Source organism: Hippopotamus amphibius, chromosome 1 (genome assembly GCF_030028045.1).
Source record: "Hippopotamus amphibius kiboko isolate mHipAmp2 chromosome 1, mHipAmp2.hap2, whole genome shotgun sequence".
In the NCBI taxonomy this organism is placed as follows: domain Eukaryota; kingdom Metazoa; phylum Chordata; class Mammalia; order Artiodactyla; family Hippopotamidae; genus Hippopotamus; species Hippopotamus amphibius.
The window spans coordinates 50,181,941-50,199,367 of record NC_080186.1 but is presented as its reverse complement, the minus strand read 5'-3'; the positions used below and the strand labels follow the sequence as shown (position 1 = coordinate 50,199,367).

General features: G+C 42.0%; 1 protein-coding gene across 10 annotated transcripts in view; it reads right to left on the bottom strand.

Annotated features, from left to right (window-relative positions):
* The window catches only part of FGGY (FGGY carbohydrate kinase domain containing), a 420,251-nt gene that overhangs the window by 360,907 nt on the left and 41,917 nt on the right, over positions 1 to 17,427 (bottom strand). For 9 of the 10 annotated variants that reach the window (XR_009049724.1, XM_057712523.1, XM_057712514.1 and 6 more), the window contains exon 4: positions 12,820 to 12,971. Coding sequence is in view for 8 of the 10 variants with exons in the window: in XM_057712523.1 (XP_057568506.1) it covers positions 12,820 to 12,971 (152 nt within the window). In the remaining 2 variants the exon portion in view is untranslated. Of the gene's footprint in view, positions 1 to 12,819; positions 12,972 to 17,427 lie in introns of those variants that run through there. The other variant, XM_057712581.1, reaches the window with a different exon arrangement.

The following is a 17,427-nucleotide window of genomic DNA, read 5'->3' as shown; positions in this document are numbered from 1 at the left end:
CTCTCTTAACTATATCTAGAGATAAGTATATGAAAAATAGACCTCACTAACCTTTTTTCCAAAAATCAACTTCTTCTGTCCTAATCATCATCTGAAAATACATCCCTACCACCAGCACTCTACAACTTACCAAATACCTTCTGATACAAAATATTGTCATCAATACCGTTTCATAAACAGGAAACTACGGCCCATAAGTGAAATGAATTGCCCAAGATCATGCAGAGAGTAAGTGAACAGCCTGGAGTGAGACCCCGGCCATTTGAACTCCAAACCCAATACTCCTGCACCGTTGCCCGGTTGCTACTTCTCAAGACATGGGAGGTGCTCGATAAATACTTGCACAGTGATTCACTCCCTTGCTCAGGACCATGGACTGGTCTCTGACCTCCAGCCAAAGCCAGACCACACGGCCTCATGCCAAGACAACTGCAGTAGGCTTCACTCTGGTCCCAATTCTCTCCCCATCTATCTTAGGCTCACAAAATGCCAGCGCTGAAAGAGAACTTCAGGGGTCACAGAGAACAGCTGTTCCCAAATGCCAGACCCTGAACTGGTGCTCACCCATGACTGGTCATTTTCATTAATCAGTGGTGAACAATATAAATAATACTAGAGAAGATGAAATCCTTATTATTAATAATATCATGAATAATGAATTGGTAAAAAGATCTTATGTCCTGATAGCTTGCTTTGCTTTCCTTGGGCAAGCTCCAATATGCTACATATGAAGCATTAGTGGGAGAAAACGTCTATCTGTGCCACAGTTAAGACCCTTTAGCGAAGCCCAAATGAGAGGCAGGGGCCAGAGAGGGCAGAGCCACTTACCCAGGCAGCTTCTAATTCCCTGTGAACACTCCATAGTCTTGCATTTTTGAGCCAGAAGACACTGACCATGGAGACGACAGAGCCTGGAAGCCAGACTAAAGCAGCTTTTTGAGAGGGTGTGGGTTAGGGGTATTGATGAGGCTGTAGAGCTGAGATCAGACTTCTTTTTATTACTGAGGTCATTCCCAAGTGTCACCTAATCCACAGCCTCTCCATACAGGAAGGATTCAGGGAGACGTGGGCTTTGACGGGGATCCCTGAGTCCCTTTACCATTCAACCAGCAGAGTGGACACAGCTTCATGAACAGAGACTGGCCTCCAGTGAGGTCTTAGTGGCAGAAGTACTGCCAGGACCCTCAGGTTCAGAAGAGCTAAGGAACTAGTTGAATCTTTTTTTTTTCCCCGACTACAACATTTCAGGTGAATGCAAAGAGCAGGAAGAGGCCAGCTCTCTGGGAGGTAACTCTATGTGCTAGAGCACAGACAAAAGAAGAATGGGTTGGAGCTTGTGTAGTGGAGGGAATCTTAGACCTCACCCAGTCTCAAGCACAATTCTTTAACTGTGAGTCTAACTTAGGATAACTTTTTATTCTAGAGTTCATATTTATCTTAAAAATTTAAGCTATACAAATGTGGTATCAGGGATTTGAAATTTAAACTAAGAGAACTAGCTCTCTTTACCTAGGTATCTCATCTGTAGGGTAGACAGGGGGACCTTGCCTGATAAAAGCTGCAGTTGACCAGCTAACCTTTACAACTCCTTAAAGCCATTTCCTAGAGTTAGAAAGCCCAGGTTTTTGCATCCCAGCACTGCCAGAAGTGACAGAATCAGTAGGTGGTAATTCATCTAACTCCCTCCATCCTCATCTTCTTTAACTATGAAGTGATAACATCCACCTCACAGGATTTTCAAAAGCATTAAGTGAGAGAGCAGACTTAAAAGTACACGGTAGATATTTAATGAATTCTAGTGCAGGTTTTGATGATACTTGTAGACACCAATCAAACAGGGTCAATATCTTAAATAGAATTTAGTAAATATCTCAGAAAGGTATTATTTCAAACTGCTTTCACAGGGTAACAACATCTCAACTTACTCCAAAAACTTAAGGTGAATCAATTGGACGGATAGAGGGACATATCGATGGATATATATGTGATAAACCAAGTACAGTAAAATGTTAATGACAGAATCTAGGTGATGGTTCTGAGTGTTCACTATGAAATTCAACTTTTCTTTATGTCTGACAATTTTGATAATAAAATATTGGGAAAAAAATGGCTTTCACAGCCTCTTACACTTGGTCCTAGACTTGGGAGCCCCTTGAGATAAAGGATGCTCTTGGCTTCTGCCTTGCCTTCCCATCACCAGGAATAGTGCCTCCCTCATAGTAGTTACTAGACAGGTATTTCTTTCACTGATTAAATGAATATATCCCTATAATAGCAAAACAGTTATTCTCATTTTGAAGACAACAGAACCAAAAAAAAAAAAAAAAAGAATAAAACCAACCCGTATGTTCAGAGAAATGAGATTTGCTTACCCCTCCAGAAGAATGCCCTGAGTTGCACCTTTTCTGACTTCTGGCCAGCTTCCTCCCTTTCCCCAGTTAACATCCACCTACCCTGGGCCTCCAGATTTCCAAGCTAACAGTTCACCTCAATGAAGCTAATCATGCTAGTGAGCTCTTATATCACAACACACATTAAGTGCACTGTCTTTTTTAGCATCTTTTCTAGAGACAGTATTTTCATCCAATAGATGTGACCTCCATTTTAACCACTGTGAGGAAAGAATTTTATTCAGTTTTGTTTTGCATCAAATCATACCATGTAGGTATAAGGCCAGCTGAACTTAGCAATCTTTCTCTCGCTTCTCTGGTTACACCGTAAATGCCTAGATGTAAATAACATCGCTACACAGTGGTCAGGACAACTGGCGGCAAGGAAGCTGGGCACATGGGCTGTGCTATTACAGCCATAAGTCTGGAACGGACTAGGAAACAAAAATTCATTTAGCAAATATTTATTGAACATTTTTTCAATGCTAAGCACTGTGTTTGGGTTGGGGGAGACAACAGTCAGGCATGGAAAGAAAGAATTGGTCCCTCCTCTTATAGAGCCAAGAATCCACCAACCTAAATGTAGAAGGAATACAGTGCAGCAGAAACACACACACACACACAAACACACACACACAAGACAGGATTTAGAGCCAAAAGGACCTTCACGAAGACCCAATCCTGATACCTGCAGACAAGTCACTGCATCTCTTTGAGGCTTACTGTATTTATCTATAAAATGTAGCAAACAGTAATATTTAACTTGCAAGGCCATGTCATTGATCAAATAGAGAAAACATATGTCCAAGTCATAGAAGCTGTAAAGTAAAATACGAAATATAGTATCATAACAATAGCTGACATTTATTAAATGTTATTAGGTATCAGGCCAGGTCCTTTTTTTTTTTTTAATTTTTGGTCTGCTTTTGAAAATTACTTTGTTGGACTATAAAACTAAAAGAATACAGCACATATTTGGCAAAAATCAAATATGCGAATGCAGGGATAAGGAAAGGATTCACTGTTCAGGTAAATAAAGGCAGGCCATCAGCCTCAACACTCCATATATTTTAGTTACGAGCCCAGTTTATGGGAAGACCACCCTGGAGAGAAAATCCACAACAGATGCCCTAACACCAGCTGACAGTACTGTCCGCAGTGCTCGAAGGCTGGGAAGAATCTGGTCCAAACGTAATACAGCCCTAGTATAAACATTCTAAAGAGAGCTTGTTTGATTCAGCTGACGTGTCTTGGGTTTTCTTGGGGGTGAAGGGAGCAACATAAAGGAGTTCGTTCCCTCAGAGGACAAAGACGCAAGGGAGAGGCCCAGAAGAGTTACTGCCTCCATCCAGAGGCTTCACTTCACACACAAAGTAAGCAGTGAGTCAAGGTAACAGACTGCAGCCAAGGGGTGGCTCTGGGGTGGAAAGCAGTAGTAACACTCCAAACTTTCTTTTCCACAACAGGGAAGAGAAAATGAACGTGCACGCAACTTGCAGTGGATCTTGACTTTGGAATGGAACTATCTGGACAGATACATCCGGCAATCAAAAACGGCATGTTAAATGATTTAATAAGTTCATCCATTCATCCATCCATCCGTTAAAATATTTACTGAATTATCAGTGTTAGATGCTAAGCAATGCCCTAGACACCAGGGACACGGAGATAAATGAGGTGCAATATAGTTTAATGAATTCCAGGGTAGAGGTAAGGGGAGGATGCCATAGCAGATGGAGGGCAGGACCCTAATCAACACAGGGAAAGTCAAAGAAGGCTTCCTGGAGTTCGAAGAATTAGTGTAAGTTTCCCCAGGTGAAAAGAAATGATTACAAGAAGGAAGACCTCAGCAAAGACCCAGAGGTGTAAGAGAACAGAGGTATGGTAGCCTTAGATCCACTGATGAGGAAATTCACCGTCTGGAAATTCTTTCCATTTCTCTAAGCATTTTGTTATAGGAAAAGTAATGCTGGATTCCTTGGACAAATTCTCACAGCCTGGGTCTCAAATCCAAGTGCCTAGAGGGGTAGTTGCTGGAAAAGGAAATGGTGAAGCAGGCTGGGTGGTGACCGCTGTAAAATGAAGGACACTTGCCCCTTCTCGAGGGGCAGCCCCTGCACAGCTCTGGCCAATTCCTTCCACATGGGAATGTGAACCCAGGACTGCCAAGTCCTTTTGTTATTTTCTTCTGGAGAAGCAGAAAAATCTGGATTTTTATGTGAAATTTCTTACTTTTTAAATGTTGGACACTAATTCAAAAAAGAATTTTTTTTCAAGCACAGGGTGGGTCCAACAAAACCCATCTGGGAACCAGATTCAGCCTGTGGGCTGCTAGCCTATAACACTGCACATGGGCAGAAATGAGCAACAGGGCAGTGAGGGCCAACGGACGGAGCCCAGGGGCTGGAAGTGGGCTGGACTTGGTAAGAATCCTGGCTCTACCACTTACTCACTGTGTAGCTTTGGGGAAGCTACTTCAGCCCTCTGGGTCTTGTTTTCCTCATCTGTATAATGGAATAATAATACTGTGTCACTGAGGGGCTTAGATGAAATACTGCATGTAAAGTCCCTCATACAGTACAGATGGTTTAGGAAAATAATTCCAAGAAGAAAAAAAAAAAAAAAATCCCATGCTAAATAATGAAGTGTTGTCAACCAGAAAGGTTAGCTGGGACTATAAGATTATTTTTTAATGGAAAAGTACTAGGATGTAATAAAAGCATGAGCATTGAGCTATAACAGTGGCAAACTATTCCAACCATGGATAGTGTCTCATTATTGTTTTTTGTATATGCACCCAGTTTTTTCTATACTGTGAATTTCTTAAAACAAATGCATTTATAAGACTGCACAGGCTTGTCATTTCTTCCCTTTAACATCATACTGTAAACCTTGTTGTTGCTATACAAATATTTATTATCTGCCCAGTACGTGTGCCAGAAGGACTTTTTTGAAGTCATAAAACAGATCATGTCACACCCATGTTTAAAATTCATCAACCATTTCTCATTGCTCTTAGAATAAAATCCAAATTCACGGCCACGGCCTCAAGGCTGTGCAGGATCTGGCCCTGGTCACTCCTTTAACCCACTTGCTGCCATTCTCTGCCTTGTTCATACCCACCCCACTGCCCCCAGCCCTGCTGACCTCCTATGCTAAGCTCACAGGTGCTTTCCTTCCCTCACTGAATCTGCTGCTCTCTCTTCTTAAAAATCTCATCATTCTTGTCAACCAAAACCTCCCAAGAGAACATACTCGTGCCAAATCTGTTCACCTGCCTTTCTCCTCCATAGCACTTTCCGGAAAACGAAATCATTTTGCATATGTATTTGTCTCCATGTCTATTTTCTGCCTCTCTACACTAGACTCTAAGTTCCCAGGAGCCTTCCCAGGGCCCTCATCTGTCTTGCTCACGTTGGCATTCCCAATGCTCATCACATAGGAGACATTCAGCCAAGACTTTTTAAATGAAAAAAAATGAACCCATCACCCACTGTTCCCAATCTCAAATTCTCCCAGTTCATCACTTCCAAGTTTCTTCCCTGAACTAGTTTATTCAAGCCCTGCAAGGCAAGCACTTGAAGAGGCAGTAGAGCGAAATGGTGATAAGCCCATTCTGTGGGTCTGAAATGCTAAGGTTCAAACCCCAGCCTTGCCGTTTATCTGCTGAATGACCTTAGGCAAGCTGCTTAACATCTCTGAGGCCGTTTTGCCATCTGTAAAAGATGAGACTTATTTCATAGGGTGGTTGTGAGGATTAGATGAGTTTCACATGGATGAAGTGCTTAGACAGTGCTAGATATATAATAAGCACTGTATACACCTTAGCTACTGTTTTCACCTATTTCCTTATTCTCTTCTTATTGCTTCATCCAAAAAGGCTGTAATTTTGGGGATTTCCCTGGTGGTCCAGTGGCTAAAACTCTGAGTTCCCAATGCAGGGGGCCTGGGTTCCATCCCTGGTCAGGGAACTAGATCCCACATGTCACAACTGAAAAAGATTCTGCATGCCATAACAAAGATCCCACATGCAGCAACGAAGACCCAGCACAGCCAAATAAATAAATAAATATTTTTTAAAAATGGGGGTGTAATTTTGTGAAGGCAGAAACCACTTCTGGGTTCCCACAGTGAATTGCACAGGCCCCCCTAGGAGGGGGAGAGGGGATGGAGCTATTTGTATGGTTCTTGATGTACGTATGCTTACATGATATGACACTAGGAGTAAGACAGTTAACTTTTTTGAGCCTGTTTCCTCATTTATAAAAAGAGACAATATTCCCATAAGACTAGCATAAAGATTAAATAATCATTGTGGAAGAAAATAATTCTGGGGCTCGAAGCATTCGTGAATTTTAGGGGAAACAAGTAGAAGGTATTCAGTAAGTCAATCTGCTTTGTAATTCAAAGCTGGCTGCCTTCTGGTACAGGTATTACACACCGGATGTGGATGATTCAGATACATGAATGGTTCTGAGAATGAGTTTGATACTCTTCTACTGTTTTCTGTGATTGTCTCTGACAACTTTGTGGTCATTTTTAGATGGTTTCCTTAGCTATTATTCAAACAGGAAAAACTTACCTCTCACTACACTCGGCTACCTGAAATAAGAGATTATAGTGTTTAAAATTCTCTCGATTGGTGATAGAATGTTACTGACATGCCCATTAACAGAGACAAACGTTTTAAAACACAATGGAAGTGAGAATTAAACTACTATTTGAATATCTACTATAAAAGATATTTTACAAATATCTGATTAAATTACACTAATTTCACAAGGCTGATATTATCATCATCATTTTATAGCTAAGCACGCTGAAACCCAGAGACACTGATTTAGCCTAAGGTTGCAAAATTGGTAAATGGAGAAAGATTTAAATGTGTGTTTGGCTTCAAATCCTATACTTTTTTTGTTGTTACAGAACTGTGTTCTATCTCCCAAAGTTCCTATCTTATATTAGCTCTACTGCTAAGATCTGATGAATGTAGGTAAATAATATCAGACCTATGCATAGAATTAAAAGCCGGAGTAACTAACAGAGAAAGACTATAGCTTTCACCATACTGCCATTAAAAAAAGAAATGGTGCATTTCCAAGAAAGAAACTCACATCGTTTATCTTTCATAAAGTTTCAAGATGAGAAACCTAAAGAAAAGAGAACAGATATTACTGTATCATCAAGAGGAATGAAAGAATGAGACTGGTCAAGGCCTCACTGTGCAAGCCTCTTACTGTACAGAAGGGATGAGGAACAGGCTTTCCCAAAGTCTAACAGAGTTTCCTTTCCAAGATTTCCTACTGCAAAGCATCCAAACCTTCCACAGCTAGCAGGAAGTTATCAAACCACCCCTCTGGGCATCCAAACTCCCAGGTTCCTCCCAAGAATCTACACACACAGGATAAAGCACATTAGAACCAATCAAAGAATCCTTTCCTTATTTCCCCAATATGTTATCAGGGGAACAGAAGCAGAAGGGCATGGACTGGGCAGATGAAAGGGGCAGATATGTTTTCTAAACTCATCAAGGAAATCTTCTGACATTCCAGCCAGTGGCTTCCAGACCTCTGGAATGAACAATGATAATTACAAACTGTAAAATGATTAGCATTCTGCTCTGCTGACAATGCCAAAAAGAGGAAATGAGTTAAAAGATGGACTGGAATATCTCCATGCATCCACTACAAGCCGGTTAATTATCTTCCATTAACACTGAGCTGTCAGGGTCGGCATCAGCCCGTTGACTTGCCTGACCTTTCTCAGCCTGCACCTTGTTACCCAACAATGTTTCATGTTTATAAAGATAGGAGACTCCAGCTGTTTCAGCCTGAGAGAACTTAATTTACATTTGGCCTTCATTAAGATGAGAGTCTGAATCATTGAGACCAAATGGAGAAGCCAGACTGCTGGGGGTTATGAAAAATTCAAATGGCATTTTTTCCTTTTATCTGACAATTCTTATTAAGGAGACATACGTCAACCTAAAACACATAAACCTTAAATGTAAAGGACATGGTTAAAATTCCATATTGTAGAACTAGGACCTGAGTGACTTTGCCCAAGAGCTACGGTGGTCCTGGAACATCGCTTCTGTTTTCTGGGAAGTCTGAACTCCAAATTCTGCCCAACTCCCTCTGACATCCGATTCCAGGCTAAGGACAAGGAGCAATACTGAAACGAGCGGTCAGCTCTGACTCCCCCACCTAGCTCACCCCTCATGGCCAATCAGCCTCAATGTCCTGCTGCCATTAACCCCTAACGATTTCTGAAACCCGTGTCCTCTGCATCCCACAGTGTCTAATTCAGGTCTCATCACTTCCCAGCTGGATAACTGCAGTAGCTCCTTAGAGGCCCACTCAAATCATTCAAAGAACATTTGCTGAGTACCCACATCTGCCAGGCATTTGATTAGGGATAGGGACACAAGGAACAAAATGGGCATCATCTCCATCCTCCTGTGGATGACAGTGGTTGGAGGGGGCGAGCTTTATGCAAATCATCATACAAATTGACATGTCATTACAATTTGCGAAAGATACAATGAACTGAAATTAAGAGTACAATGACAAGAGACCTCTGATTTATTTGAGGGTCAGGAAAGGCTTTTTTAAGGATGTGACAATAAAGCTGAGACCTACACGATGAGTCAGAATCAATGGTGAGAAGAGGGAAGAATATTCAAGCAGAAGGCACAGCATCACAGCGTCATTAAGACCAGGGGTAAGACTTTTTCTCTAACAGTCCAGAGAATAAATATTTTCAGCTTTGCAGGCCATGCCATCTCCATCTCACTCAGTTCTACCACTGTAGGGCAAAAACGCCCTAGACAGTCCATAAACAAACAAGCGTGGCTGTGTTCCAATAAAACTTTATTTATGGCCACTAAAATTTTAATTTCCTATCATTTTCACGAGTCACAAAATATGACTCTTCTTTTGATCCTTTTTCAAACATCTGAAAATGTAAAACCCATTCTTAGCTCCCAGGACATCCAAAAACAGGCAACAGGCCAGATTTGGCCCATGGCCCTAGTTTGCCAACCCCTGGTCAAGACTGTGAGGTATCAAAGAGCTGGTGTGTTTGAGCGGGTCCCTGTGGATGGATCAGAGTGAGCAAAGTGAGAGACACACAGTAAGCGGGGAGGGAGGTGAAAATGACATCGTATGCCATCTTATGGGCCAGGTTACAAATTTTGGAATTTATCCTAAGAGCAAAGCAAGGCCAACTAAGTGCTGTAATCAGGAAAGTAAGAAACCTGGTTCTTGGGGAACTCCCTTGCAGTCCAGCAGTTAGGACTCAGCACTTTCACTGCTGGGGCCCGGGTTCCATTCCTGGTAGGGGAACTGAGATCCCGCAAGCCGAGCGGCGTGGTCAATACACACATACATACATAAATGTTAATAAAAACATAAATAAACAAATAAACTGGCTTTTACTCCCCCCCTACACACACATTTTCTCACTCCTAATCCAAACCCTTCACCCTGACAAAGGTATCTAAGACCTTTCCTCCTTTGCCTAACAATTATCAACTAATCTCTATCACCAAATAGGCCCTTAACAAACTAAGCCTGGGCTACTTACCTGGCCTCACTCAGGGAAGCAACCGAGGTTCCTGTCCTAGGGCCTATGTACCTTACTAGAATGAACCTTGGTCTCTCTAGAATATTCTCCCTGTCTTCTCTACTAGGCAAAAGCTCCGCTCATATCTTGAGGCTCATCTCAAGTAACTCGTCCAGGAAGCAAATCATTTTCCCTGAAAACACTTTGCATATTCCTGTACCACGGTGCTCCGTGCCCCTCCTGCTGGCTCTGGTTTCACGTCTCTCTCCTCCTTATGCCCCCTCCCCAGTGGACACTGTGCCCCTTGAGGTTAAGGCTGAGTCCTCTATGTGCCCATGTCCCCAGTGCCCACCACAGTGCTGGTTCACAGCAGGACCTCGTGTAAGATCTGGCAAATAAAGGAATGAGTGAAAAGTAAACAAATGGCAGCCCAGTGAACTTGGCACAGACTCTCATGTTCCGACGTTGAATGTGCTGCTGAACAGTTCAAGCTACCGTACTTCCCTGTGCCTTAGTCTCCCATAACCCACTAAAAAGAAGGTACTGTTTCCCAATTCTCCACACATGGATGCTTTTCAGGATACAAAGGCAGAGAGCCTTTAGCGTTGAAAGTGGTTTTGTGAGTCTGCAGGCCAGCAACATCAGCATCACCTGGGAGCTTGTTAGAAACGCAAACTCTCAGTTCCCACAGCAGGGCTACTAAGTCTGAATCTGCAGTTTAACAAGATCTCCAGGTGATTCATTTACACACTGAAGTCTGAGAAGAGCTGTAAGCCGTGCTGGTAGGCTTCAAAGAGAAGATGCGAAAACTGATTTTAGAAGTTGTTTTGATTATGAATTTGCAATCACAGTAAAACCAAAGGAACTCTTAGCAAGGACTCTTGGGCATGCTTACCAAAAGAAAAACAAAAATAAATTGAAAAAAATCTGAAAAGCAGATTTGAGGCTCAACCTTCAGGTAGTTAAAACACACAGTGAGGCACTGTTTAGAGCCTTACTCAGAAAATTCTGAATGGAATTGATTAGATGGATGGATGGATGGATGGTCAGTCTTAGGTCATAATCACTTCCACGCAATCTACAACTTAATTATTTTCTCTGGGCTTTATTTAGTGCAATTAGATCTCAGGTTCACAGGTAAATATCCTGACAGGTTCATACTGGATGTATATTTAGATCTCCTGGGATATAGAGCCCTGAGCTGGCTAAGAAGCAGGTTCTCAATAAGGCACTGGTATTGCACCAATGACTACCTCCTCCATCCTCCTCACATAATTCAGAATAACTTCCTCATCTGTGGTCAAGAAGGGTGACACAGCCAATTCATTTGTTGTTTTGCACCATGTTTAGGCTGGCTTAAAGACCACCACCACCCTCATTCCTGGTCCTTCCTGAAGTGGCACGCTTTACAGAGGATTTTAGAACTGCATGGCTAATAGGATGTGCCGGGATTTGAAGATCAGTAGACATGGGTTTAAATTCTGGCTCTATCATCTGTTTGGGAAAGTCATATAACCCTCTCTCTCAGCCTCAGTTTCCCATGCCAGGGGAAACAGACAGAGGTTGTTAGGATGAAATCAATTAAAGCCTATAGTACATATAGCAGAGTGTGGGGGCAGTGCAAATACAAATCAATACACTGATTTGCATTTCAGGATATTTTTGTATCAAGTTTCCACACTGATGCAGTCCAACTCTCTCACTTTACAGATGGAAAAGTGAGGCCTGGGGATGAGAACTGCTTTGCCCAAAGTCACACAGTGTGATGCAAGGAGAGTCAGAATTAGGATCCTAGAAACCCCAACTCCTAAAGCACTCCATGTTTTTAAACTCCTAGCAAACACAGAAGTCTTTCTGCAAATCAAAACTTACAAAATAGCTCAATACACTAAACAAGAAACACGCCAAGCCTGCCTTGCTCACTGATGCCCTTTTTCCTTCTCTCTCTTCTGCCCCATGGTGGCAATCCAAGGATACCTTCTCAGCACCCTTAAACTGCCCCCATACCCACATTTGAGTAACTGAAGACTCAACCCACCTGAAACCTCAGAGTCAATAAATGAATCATGGCAAGTCTTATCATTAGATGGATTCTCTCCTCACCAGACCATCTAGGGGTTTCCAAGTTCCTGCAGTTCCCAGAGGACTTGAACTTTCTCACGCATCCACCTCTACTGGGAACCATTAAGCTGACATCACCATTCTCCACACCTCATAAATGATCCTAACATCTGGAAATGGGAACCACCTACAAGTGCTTTGTCCAGAGCTCACCTTATCACACAAGGACATGGAAACTCAAGTTCAGATGAGATGAGAAAGGCATTCCATAAAATGCCACCAAGACCAAAGATTAATCATTGGAGGCTAAAAGTATGTAGAGAAAGAATGTTCCAGTCAGAACATTTGGATTTGAATCCCAGCTCTGCCACTTTGTAACTAGAATGCTAATTAACCTCTCTGAACTTCAGTAGAACAATGGATATTAAGAAAATCAATTTTGGAGTCACTTTTAGGTTCAAACCCTGGTTCTGTCGCACATGTATCGAGTCACTTTGGGTGAGCTGAAAAACCTCTATTAGCTTTAGTTTTTACAAAACACAGAAAAAGAAAAAAACTACCTTATTGTGTTGCTGTTAGGATTCAAAGAGATAATCGGTGTCAAATACTTATCACAGTGCCTTGCATGAGTTAAGCGGAATGACTTAACCACAATCGAATCAATAAAATAGGATCAACCTTCCTGAGAGTTGCTGTAAAAATCAAACATAACAGACTTGAGCAGGGTGCCTGGTACCAATAAATTCAATAAGTGGAATCCTCTGTTATTACGAGTAATCTCTCCTCAATCCTATGCACTTACCTCTTTTAGCCACAGAAGCTTCGGGGCCTGCATTTCCACGGACATCACTCCCCCAACGTACTGCAGGACGCTGTGCTTGGTTTCGTTGATCCTGTGGACCTGACTGACCGCCCGGTGGTCCAGCCACATGATGATGTTTCGATGAGAATCCCCTAGCAAAAACAGGGCGATGAGGACACAGGTGCATCCTATTCTTCTAACTCAAGGGGGCACTTATGGATTCCCAAGGGCAAAAACCTGCACAACTAATTGTATAATTTCACACATCAACAGGAACAAGTGAAAGGACCACCACCAACACTAACTACTAGTACATCCTACCCAAACCTAGGATTTCCCTTCAAGAGATATGCTTTTGAATACAGTCCCAGGGTTAAACGTCTACATGAAAAACCAGTCAAGATCCACTGATTAATTATATTACCATTCATTCTCTCTCAACTTTCCCCCCTCCATTCCTATCCCATATGTTCTAGAAAAACTTTTCTGGGTATATACTCAAGAAAAGAGCCAATGAAACAAGTCTTAAACAATACTTCAGCTTCTTAGGTACTGTTATGTCTCCTCGAAATATGGACAAATATTTTAGGTATAATATCATATACATCTACATAATGGCTTTTATCTGCTTATATTCTTACTTCCTCTAGTCACTCTAATTGAAATTAGTTAATTTAAGTGCTTTTTCCTCAGTTAGTTTGTTTGGTGGGGTGGGAAGCACTGGTATTTTGCTTCCATTCTGGAACCAGGCAGACCTAATGGGGGAACGCTCTTTCAGTATAGGCAGAGATATTGAGAAAGTTATTTAGTTTTTCTTAGCCTTAGTGTCCTTATCTATAAAAAAGGGATAACAATGCCTAGTAGTATATAAGGATTAACTGAGATTTTTCATTCATTGAACAGAAGATAATGTGCATAAAGGATACGGCAAGTACTTATCACACAGTAGGCCCTCAAGAGGAATGAATCACGGGAGACAGAATTGAAAACCATCTGGAAAAGGAGCATGGGCAGTGCCCCCTCACATACTACCTCTACCATCCTGCAGCCCACAGAGCGACTCATGGCTTCTCTCCCCCTTCCCCAGTCTCTGCTAATTCATCCTGCACCGATGGGCAAACCAGTATGCTTTTCACAGTCCTCTGCTTCCTCTGACGGCAAAATGCAGAGAACAACAAGGAATATACCTGGGAGACAAAAGGGACCCGAGAGTAACTGAGACAGGCACTTCACACATTATTTTATTTATTGGCAAAATAACTGCAGCAATTATACAATTTTGCTAATAACGAATGTGTACAAAGCTGCACGTGCATGTGTTTGTGTGCATGTATATGTGTCCCAAGCCTCGTGCTAAACATTTTACACACATCATCTCGTTTAATCCTTAAAACAACTCTGAGATGTAGGCCATTTGCAATGACAAACTGACTCCGAGGTTGAAGCCATGCCTACTGTCTCACAGCTGGGAAAAGCACAAAGTGTGCTTTGAAAGTAGATCTGTGCAGAGAATGGATAAATAAATTAGTAAAACAAATTTAAACTCAGGCTACACATATCAACATGAAGAATGACACCAGCTGGGGTTGTGGGTATACACACATGTGGTAAAAGCACAGAAGAAATGTGTCTGTGAACACCAACCACAGCAGAACCCGTACCTGCTGGGCCGGCGCGGCGGGGGGGGGGGGGGGGGGGGGGGGGGGGCGGGGAGGGTATGGACTGAAACTTCAAGTGGTTCTTTCTTAAAAACAAAGGACTTGTGGCAAATACTGCAAAACTTCATCTGTTTATCCTCATATATACACAGGAGGCTGTTAAATTATTTTCCTTACTGTTCCATATCTTTGAAAAAGAATTGTTAAAACTTACAAAAAAAAAAAAAAAAAAGTCAGCCTAAGGAATCTCCAAATTAGGTCATCATCATCATGAGTCCAGGACTCAGTCATTGGTTGGCCTGCCCGGAGAGATTTCAGGTCCCACAGAAACTCCTCAAACAACAGTAACAGACTGAGAATAAAAGAAAGCACATGAAACCTTCCATAGGTACATCTAAGATTTTGTTTAAAAAGCTGAATGATTGTATGACAAAACTGCTTAAAGTTCTGGTTCTCAACCCTAGTTTCACATTAGAATTTCCCAAGACAGCTTTAAAAATACTGATGTCCAGGTCCTATTCCAGGACCATCACGGAATCAGACTGTGTGTATGTGAGCACACATTTGTAAACACACACACACACAGAATGTCGCTGTTGGGGGGACAATATCTATATTGCATCTTAAATGTTGTATAGAATGTCTGCAACTGCTTCAAGACAAAAACACCTGTTGCTAAACTTTCTACTGTCAAGACAGATCAGCCACCACTGCCTCTACATGAACAGGCTCTCAGAATGACATGATGAGAATTGTATAGAATCAATGACTTTATTATATTTATTATGATTATTAATTAATAATATTCATTACAGACAACAACCTGGAAGTTAATCTTTTCTCAGTGCTTTTAGAAAATCACAAATAAATGACTCTACCAGAAGTTCACTTCATCTTTTACTAAGCATCTGCTACTTGCCAGGGACAGTGCTGGGTGCTGGGATACCAAGAAGAAGGTGCCACAGTCCGCACCCTTATGGAGCATGTGGGTAAGTGGAAAAACAGGCTGTACGGAGTGATGACTGCCAGGACAAAAGTCCTGGACATGGTACAGAGAAAAGGAAGAGCACAGAGAGGCCCCAGTTAGCTGAGCCTGAGGCTGCACATGGAGCTTCCCAGATGCAGGAAAGCTTTAGGTTAATTCTGAAAATGACTGGCCGCTGGATAAGCAGGTGAAGAAAGAGTGAGGGAGGAGGGGCTACACAAGAGAAACAGCACGTGAAACCCACAGAGCACAGACCCATAAAGGCATCATATTTTAAGAGAATTGGAAACAATCTGGTAGAGCAGAAGTTGGGTTACATAGTTTACCTTAGGGCAGATTTTTCATCCCTGTACTCATTCAATTCATACTGTGAACATCTCACGGGAGGTGTTCCAGGGATACTTGAAGGAAATGACTTGGAATCAGGAAACCATCTAAATATTAGGTTTACGTTGCAGAGTAGCCTAGGTAGTAACTGCCTCCCTGAACCTAAATTATCCCTGTTGGTTCCTGTCCCTCCCAAGAGCTCCTGTGGCTAGAATGATTCACCCAGAGTTATGGTCTGAGCTAGGTGGGTTGCAGAGGTAGGAAGCACACAGCAACGGCATCTCTGTCCAACCCAGTGCCGTTCTGATCTTCAAAGGAAGAAAGACCAAACAAGAAAAGGTGAACAATGAGACTATTTTATCATGTAGGTCAGTATTCTTAAACTAGTGTACTTAATTTACTTGGGGGATTTTTTTTCTTTTTCTTTTTGGTTACCATCTAAGGAAGGTAAGTTTTGCTGGTCTTGTGGCTTTGGTTTTAATGGTGATGATTAATTTCCTGACCCCACTCCCTGCTCTTCACAATTATTCCAATTAACCCATGAAGAATGCGTCATTGTCAGGTAAGCAGAAGTCTTTAAGGACCCTTTTAATTCATCCTTAAAATCTGAATTTCATTTTCTAGCACAGATAGATAAAATCTAACCTTAATAGAACCTGTTGAAAGGCAAGAAACTGGTGAGGGGCACCTGCAGGTGGATGCATTTGATGAATGAGTACATCTTAACCTTTTAGGTGGAATACAATTTTTTCAACACTCATAATTCAGGTTGTAACCTAGCTACTCTTTTAATGGAAGAACTGTTAACAGGAGGCAATCCTATCCACAATGAGAAAAAAGATGGCATCCGGGAGGGTGCTTGTACAAGCAGGTTTAACAAGGAACTCTTCCTCTACTTCAAATGTTCTTTTTCCTAATGTTTTAGCTGTCCATTCATCTGCACACAGTGATTCTCCACATACTAAAATTATCGAGAAAACTTTTTAAAAACACTGATACCCTAGCCTCACCCTAAGCCAACTAAATACAAACCCTGGGGATAAGGCTCATGAATTGGTAATCTTAAAAGATCTCCAGTTGATTTTAATGTGCAACCAGAGTTAAAAACCATGTATTTTAGCATATCAGAAGGTACAGAGTCCTTGGAACTTAGGGCTCTCAACATCTAAAGTCCCATCCAAAATGAGAATTCCTCCCACAGCATCCCTAATAGACCATCACTTGATCTCTACTTAAAACAAGCCAACAAAGAAGCACTGGCAGCCTCCCCAAGTTGCCCTCTCGATGGCTGGAGAGAGCTTTCTAGTGTTGAGCTGAGATCTGCAGGTTCAGTCCCATTCCTTGGGTCTCTGCTCTCTGAAGTGGTTTGGCAGGGGCAGCCCTGCCCTCCTGGGCCAGAATAATGCCAACTGACCCAGTGGTCAGCCACTGAGAACAAGGACCACCCATATTCACCTCTGAAGCCCCAACTTAAAAAGACAGGGATTGGCACACAGCAGGTGTCAGTAAATGTGGCATACATAGAAAAAAGTGTGTGTGTGTGTGTGTGTGTGTGTGTGTGTGTGTAAAATGGTCACCATTACCACTGTGCTCTAATCATCCATTTGCATACTTTTTCGGGGCATGTCATTTATAAAA